General features: G+C 32.5%; 1 protein-coding gene across 1 annotated transcript; it reads left to right on the top strand.

Annotated features, from left to right (window-relative positions):
• Positions 1-954: 954 nt before the first annotated feature.
• On the top strand, positions 955-5335 carry LOC107873630 (probable indole-3-pyruvate monooxygenase YUCCA8). The gene is made up of 3 exons (XM_016720551.2): positions 955-2165; positions 2959-3330; positions 4312-5335. The coding sequence occupies exons 1-3, from the start codon at positions 1515-1517 to the stop codon at positions 4543-4545; spliced, it is 1257 nt and encodes a 418-aa protein (XP_016576037.1). The 5' UTR covers positions 955-1514; the 3' UTR covers positions 4546-5335.
• Positions 5336-8291: the final 2956 nt, after the last annotated feature.

Below are 8291 nucleotides of genomic sequence, written 5' to 3'. Positions count from 1 at the left end.
ATTTTATAAAATTTAAGTGTCTACTATTGCACATTCAAAGTTGAAGGTCATAGATACTGGCTGAGTCCAAGTTAAAAGGCATGTTTATGTATTATGCCATAATATACAATCACTAATACCGCCAGAATTTAAGTTACTGGAGTGAAGTCTTGGAGCAACGATAAAGTCTCATGCCAGTTTTAAGTTTTGGATTTGAGCTGTGACATCAGCCATTGACGCATGCTTACTTTAGTATAAACGACGTACATTACATACCTTTGGAATGTGATTCTCCCTGAACATATAATATTTTGTGCATCAGACTATCTTTTTTATTATTAGTAAATATAAGCTTATCCCACTTATATCCAAGTCAGCTTCCTCTATGCCAGCTTAGCTTTTTGAATATAAAAGTGGAGTATAATGTAATATTTAAATAGTATGACACATATAGTTTAGAGATAAATATTCAGTACTCCTTGAATTATGATCAAAGTTACTATAATATACTTCAATTTCATGGATTCTATTATCCCTAAACTTAATTTTAACGTATTTTTGTCACCTTTTTGTGCTGACATGACACCTTTATTACATAAAAATGAGATTCACGTCAAATGTGTCATGTCAGCTAAAACGGTATCACGTCAGCTAAAATATTGATAAAAATACATTAAAATTTAGTTCAGGAATAATAAGATCCATGTAAAGTTAATTAGAATATGTCCTAACAAATTTCATCATAGTTCAGAAGATACTAAATGCTTTATTCTAATATTTTAAATAGTATGATACAAATAGTTTATTGAATTAATTATAACTTTGAAATAAAATAATAGTTGGCAGAGTTTAGCTTATGATTTGAGGAGGACCCCATTTGAAAAGGCGTTAACTTCCTACCTTCTATCACATGCACCTTTCATATATCTCACTCCCAAAACTTCTATTTAAACACCTTCCACCCCATGCTATTCCCCTCAAATTAAAACTAATTCAATTCTTTTCTCTCTCTCCTTACAACATTCACAACTTCAAATACACATCCACCAGTGACTTTGCTGACACGATTCACTGAGATTCAACCATTTATCACATCGTGTTCAAATACTCATTCACCATCATTACTCAATAAAACTTTTCAATAGCAGAAATAGGTTTGTGTTCTGCTTCCAAAGTCGGTTGAAGACTTTTTCATAGGAAAAGTTTCTTTCAAGTCCTCACACCACCACCGTTGCTCAATAAAAATCCTGAATAGCAGAAATAGGTTCGTGTTCTGCTTTCAAAGTCGGTAAAACAAACTTAAACCAACTTCTTCTTCTTTCAAGTCCTCACACCACCATCATTGCTCAATTAGAATCCAGAATAGTGAAAATAGGTTCGTGTTCTGCTTTCAAAGTTAGTCGTCGATCTTTTTCACTAGAAAAAAACATTTTAACAACAAATTCAAACCAACTTCCTCTTCTTTCAAGGCTTATTCATACACCACAATTATAGAAACAGGTTCGTATTCTGCTTTCAAAGTCAGTCGAGAAAATATGGTTAACTTCAATGATCAAGATTTCTTTTCTAGTAGATGTGTATGGGTAAATGGACCTGTTATTGTCGGTGCAGGTCCATCGGGACTAGCTGTGGGAGCTTGTTTAAAAGAACAAGGCATCCCATTTGTAATCTTGGAAAAATCAGATTGCATTGCATCACTATGGCAAAAAAGAACTTATGATAGACTAAAACTACACCTCCCTAAACAATTTTGTCAATTACCCAAATTCCCATTTCCACAACACTACCCTGAGTACCCTACAAAGAAACAATTCATTGATTATCTTGAATCATATGCAAGAAAATTTGACATTAACCCAATGTTCAATGAGTGTGTTCAATTTGCAAAGTATGATAAATCTTGCAAATTGTGGAGGGTGAAAACTATTTCATCAAGTGGTTTAGAAGTTGAGTATATTTGTCAATGGCTTGTTGTGGCTACTGGTGAAAATGCACAAAAAGTTGTGCCTAATATTGAAGGATTAAAAGAATTTGGAGGTGAAGTGATTCATGCTTGTGATTATAAGTCTGGTGAAAAGTTTAGTGGCAAGAAAGTTCTTGTTGTTGGTTGTGGGAATTCTGGTATGGAAGTTTCTCTTGATCTTTGCAATCATAATGCTCAACCATCATTGGTTTGTCGTAGCTCGGTAAGTTATATATACTGACAATATAAAGAACCTTTTAGAGTTTCAATGTACTTTTAACCTTTTGTAGTAGGTTAGCCACCTCAATTTTCAGGCAGCTCGGTAAGTTATACATACTAATAATATAATGAACTTTTTACAGTCCCAATGCACTTTAACCTTTTGTAGTAGGTTAGCCATCTTACTTTTCAGGCTAGTAATCCCCCTTACTGTTATCTTTTAGGTGATTTGATAGTATAAAATTTTTTTACGATGATGTCAGAGTAAAAGTTGAATTCTTATAGCTGACAATATTGTATATGAATTTGTACACTATCAAGTCATATAAAAGATAATAAAGTGGGATTACTAAGTTGGAGAATAACACAGATAACCTGTTACAACATGTTAAAAATACTTTAAGTGTACATAAGTTAAATCCTTTTTGAATTTGCTCATAGCAAACACAAAAGAAGTGAAAAGGGGAAGAAGAAAAAGAATTTTTAAACAAAATAGCGGCTGACACAAGAAAAATAGTTGGCAAATGTATAATATATGTATATCAACTAGGGGCTAATTGTCAGAGGTGGAGCCAGCCTAGTAACAGGGGGTTCGTCCGAACTCCCTTCGACGAAAAATTATATTATTAATACATTATTAAAATAGATGTTGAATCTCCTTCGGCGAGCTTTTCTTTAAATTTTGAACCTCGTCAACAGAAATCCTGGCTCCGCCTCTGTTAATTGTGTGACTTCCCAAAAAAAGAAACTATGAAGTTTGGACTAATGGATTTTTTTTCTATGTTTCTCTTCTTTAGGTTCATGTATTGCCAAGAGAAATCTTTGGGAAATCAATATTTGAGTTGGCTATGTTTATGATGAAATGGCTACCATTGTGGCTAGTTGACAAAATTTTACTCATTTTGACATGGTTCATTCTTGGTAACATTGAGAAATATGGTCTAAAAAGGCCAAAAATTGGACCATTGGAACTCAAGAATACACAAGGGAAAACTCCTGTTTTGGACATTGGTGCATTGGAAAGAATTAGATCAAGAAAAATTAATGTTGTACCTGGAATCAACAAGTTTTCATGTGGCACCGTTGAACTTGTCACTGGCGAAAAACTCAAAATTGATTCTGTTGTTCTTGCTACTGGCTATCGTAGCAATGTCCCTTTTTGGCTAAAGGTGAGAAAATGTTTACATTTTTCTTTTTTTGATAGTCTTTGTACCTTAAATTAACTCGATAGATTCTCAAACAGACACCTTAAATTGGTCAAAACACGTCTTTTCATAAAAAAAAGACCAAGTTATATGATGTCTGTTTGAGAACTTGTGAAGTTAAGGGGTCACCACTAGAAAGTTGTGCAAGTACGATTGTCATATTGAAATTTTTGAATGTTTCTTTTTATTTATATTTAGGTTTATTTAGGTTTAGTACCTAAATCAACATCATTACTTTGCTGACCCCTTCGTTTGACGGTTCTCAAACAAACACCTCAGCTTGGTCAAAACACATCATCAATATATACGACTGAGTTATGGTGTTTGTCTGAAAACCAATCGAGTTAAAGGAGTCAGGACTAAAAAGTTGTCCAAGTAGGATTGTCAAATTGAAAACTATTGAAATTTTTGAATGTCTCCTTTTATTTATATTTAGGTTTAGTACCTAAATCAACATCATTACATGTACAAGTCTCTAATGCTGACCCCTTCATTTGACGGCTCTCAAACAAACACCTCAACTTGGTCAAAACACATCTTCCGTAAGACCGAGTTATGGTGTTTGCTTGAACACCAATCGAGTTAATGAGGTCAGGACTAGAAAGTTGTCCAAGTACGATTGTCAAATCGAAAAATATTGAAATTTTTGAATGTCTCCTTTTATTTATATTTAGGTTTAGTACCTAAATCAACATCATTACTTGCACGAGTTTCTAATGCTGACCCCCTTCAATTGACGGTTCTCAAACAGACACCTTAGCTTGGTCAAAACACATTGTCAGTAAGATCGAGTTATGCTGTTTGTTTGAAAACCAGTTGAGTTAAGGGTGTCAGGACTAGAAAGTTGTCCAAGTATATACGAGTGTCAAATCTACTAATGTTGAATTTTATGAAAAGATTCTTGAATAGTGGAGTAATGTTATTTTTGTTATTTTTTTTATATAGGAAAGTGAATTCTTTGCCAAGAATGGATTTCCAAAAGCACCATTTCCAAATTGTTGGAAAGGAAAATATGGATTATATGCAGTTGGTTTCACAAGGAGAGGGTTAGCTGGTGCTTCTAGTGATGCTATTAGAATTGCACAAGATATTAGCAAAGTTTACAATGAAGATATTATGCAAAAAAAGCAAAATTTTTCTACACATACAAGATGCATGTCAACCTTATGTGTAAATTAATTTTGTTGAAAAAATATAGAGATAAGTATCCAGTACCCTCGAACTACGGTCAAAGTTGCTACGACACACTCTAACTTCACACGGGTCTTATTACTATACCACTGAACTCAATTTTAGCATATTTTTCACTATTTTGTGCTGACGTGACACCTTTAATCTTATTACTATACCACTGAACTCAATTTTAGCATATTTTTCACTATTTTGTGCTGACATGACACCTTTATTACATAAAATAGGGCCCACGTTAAAGGTGTCACGTCAGCTGAAAAGGTTAACAAATGGTGTCATGTTAGCTAAATAGGATGATAAAAATACGCTAAAATTTAGTTCAGCGGATAATAGAGACCCTGTGAATTGAAGTGTGTCGTAACAAATTTGGTCATAATTCAGGAAGTAATAAATGCTTTACTCAAAAATATTAATATTTAAAAAAAAAGAAAGCACAAGGTAGCATAGAGATTAACCCTCTCCAAAAGCCCAAGTTTTGCTATAGTTTGGGAGTTTTGTATTGGAAGGAGCAACCTATCTATCGGAAAGTTCCTGCCTAAGTCGTCAGATCCTCAAAAAAACGTTTGTTGGAAAGTTCTTGCATATGTTGTGGATCTTCCAAAAAAAGTTCTTTTGGGGGGACACGTAGGATGATGACGAGGCGTTTTAGTTTCCTATTTTACCTTTTTACCCCCTCTTCCAACTTTGACTTTAGTGTTTACTTGTATTGATAGTTTTGTACATATTTGTACAATTACTATTGATGATTAATCAAAGTGACAAAGATATTTGTTTATTCTTCAAACTAGCCTTAGTATGATTTGATTGTTCTCAATTTCATGTTTATCTTTATCTAATTTTGGCCCCAAAACTTTGGTCAAATGGTAGGCGTATAACGCGTGATATGTGGATTAGACTGCACATTGATCACTTGTCAAATCAAATTCTGTCGCAAAATTTTTTTTGGTATTTAAATGAAAAAGAGTAGAAGGACGAACTCATTATCCATCACGTTTCAAAAATATGACATTGGCCCTCATGATTTTTTCAATTATATTGACTTTTTTGGTACAAATTTGTATAATTACTATTGATTAATCAAAGTGACAAAGATATTCTTTTTTGTTCAAAGTAGTCTTGGTATATATATGATTTGATTGTTTTGAATTTCATATTTATCTTTAATTAAACATTGCCCCTAAAACTTTGGTCTAATGATAGGTGTACACGTGATGTGTGAATTAAGCATACGTCGCATGTCTGCATCCTACCACAAATAAGTTTCGGTATTAAGTGAAAAAGAGTAGATCAGAAGTGTTTGCATGTAATTATCACATCGAGTTCAAAATTTATGTCACTGACCCTCGGAGAATTTCTCAATTATTATAAAAAGAAATTAAGTAATGATATAGACCACAAAGATGTGGAGATATACACTAGATAAGTTTCAAATCTATACAAAAAAAATATATACATATATTCACAAGTCATATAGGTGAAGCTTTGAATGAAATTTCAGAAAAACTTGAATGAAGAAAATGACTCTTCAATTTGCTCACTTCCTATGCATAATTTTCAATAGAGTACAGCATTTAGTAAACTATGACCAAATTGCTACGACGCACTCCAATTTTATAGGGGTTCTATTACCTCTGAACTCAATTTTAGCGTATTTTTGTCACCCTTTTTACTTGACATGACACCTTTGACGTGCAGAGACGGAGCCTGCCTGTGTAACGGAGGTTCGGTGAACCTCCTTCGAGGAAAAATATACTATTTATTCATCACTAAAATTATTTTTTATGTATATACAATGTCGAACCTCCTTCGATAAGTTTCTCTTCAAATTTTGAACCCACTTCGCAAAAATTCTAACTCTGCCTCTGTTGACGTGGGCTCCATTTTTATGCAATAAAGATGTTACGTCAGCACAAACGGGTGACAAAAATACACTAGAATTGAGTTCGGGGGTAATAGGACCCATGTGAAGTTTGAATATATCGTAGCAACTTTGACCATAGTTCGAGGAAGTACCGGATGCTTATCTCTTTTCAATTCAATAAATAAAATATGAATTTTATTGTATTAATACAAAAGGAATGTCTTATTTCAAGTTGTTTTCAATTAGTCATAATCAGTACAGTTATGAAGTTGTGATGGCAACCAGTCATCATTTCAACACACATAGTACACATATATACACATTTACAAAAGAAGATTTTGTTGGACACATTTATCAAAGAAGATTTTGTTGGACACTTAAAAAGGCAAATTAGAATTTTAAATCGGTGAGTGAAATTGCATAAATACGTTATTCAATTGTCTGAGATGACAAGTGTGAACTTAATAAAATACGATATTTTTAACGTCTTTATATACACACACACATATATAAAGGTGAATTAGAATTTTAAATCGGTGAGTGAAATTGCATAAATACGTTATTCAATTGTCTGAGATGATAAGTGTGAACTTAATAAAATACGGTATTTTTAACGTCTTTATATATATATATATATATATATATATATATATATAGTTCGAGCAGAAAACAAGAGGTGCACCATTACACAATGTGTAATATAGGGCCCATATCTAGATTGAAGTGACACGATGATATTTTCCACATCGTCAATGGATACGACTTATATGTTGTTGTTTTTTGAAAATATTCCTCATGGATCATGGTTTATCCAAAATGATATGACGAAATCGTGACAAGAACTTATAAGGTGATAGTTGATTAGAGTTACTTCGAAAAGAAGAGAATAAACTCATTGAATTTCTCCTATTTTTTCGAATTGTACCTATAGTCGAAATAATTATGAACCAAGTTATCGTATCATATTGTCATATTATTAGATCGAGGCACGGAAATACATATATAGTTTTCAAATGACATGATCGCGATATTTTTCTATCTCATCAAATAGATAAAACTTAGTATATTTTTTTCGAGAATATTTCCGTATGAATTGGCATATCCAAAATGATATGACGAAATAGTGACAAGAACTTATAAGGGGATAGTTGATCAGAGTTACTTCAAAAAGAAATCAATGAACTAATCGAATTTCCCCAATTTTCTCGAATTGTTCCTATAGTAAAATTAGTTATCAACCAAGAGCAATGGTGTCGAGTAATTTTTTATGTATATAATACATGTATACAATATAGTTAGTAAATAATATATGTATACAATCGAGATCGTGTTTTCTGTATCATCAATAGATAAAACTTAGTATACTTTTTTTCCGAGAATTACTTCGGTATGAATCAAGTCATATCCAAAATGATATGATGAAATCGTGACAAGAACTTATAAGGGGATAGTTGATCAGAGTTACTTCAAAAATAAAAGAGTAAACTCATCAATTTTCTTGAATGGTACCTATAATCGAAATAATTATGAACCAAAAATGATGGTGTCATTATATCATATATAAAACTTAGTATACTTTTTTTTTTTCTGAAGTTACTTTTGTATGGATCATGGCATATCCAAAATGATATTATGAAATCGTGAAAAAGACTTATATGGTGATAGTTGATCAGAGTCACTTCGAAAAGAAAAGAATAAACTCATCGAGTTTCTCCAATTTTCTCGAATTATACCTATAGTCGAAATAGTTATGAACCAAGAGCAATGGTGCAATATATAAAGAGTAAAGCATCTAGTACCCCTGAACTATGATCAAATTTGCTACGATTCACTCTAATTTCACAAGGGTCGTATTACCTCCGAACTCAATTTT

This window comes from Capsicum annuum, chromosome 6 (assembly GCF_002878395.1).
Source record: "Capsicum annuum cultivar UCD-10X-F1 chromosome 6, UCD10Xv1.1, whole genome shotgun sequence".
Classification (NCBI taxonomy): Eukaryota; Viridiplantae; Streptophyta; class Magnoliopsida; order Solanales; family Solanaceae; genus Capsicum; species Capsicum annuum.
This window is presented reverse-complemented; position numbering and strand designations above follow the sequence as displayed.

Coding starts and splice junctions, on each gene's coding strand:
- LOC107873630 (XM_016720551.2), top strand. CDS start 1,515: ATGGTTAACTTCAATGATCAAGATTTCTTTTCTAGTAGATGTGTATGG. Junction 2,166..2,958: donor CATTGGTTTGTCGTAGCTCG/GTAAGTTATATA, acceptor TCTCTTCTTTAG/GTTCATGTATTGCCAAGAGA. Junction 3,331..4,311: donor ATGTCCCTTTTTGGCTAAAG/GTGAGAAAATGT, acceptor TTTTTTATATAG/GAAAGTGAATTCTTTGCCAA.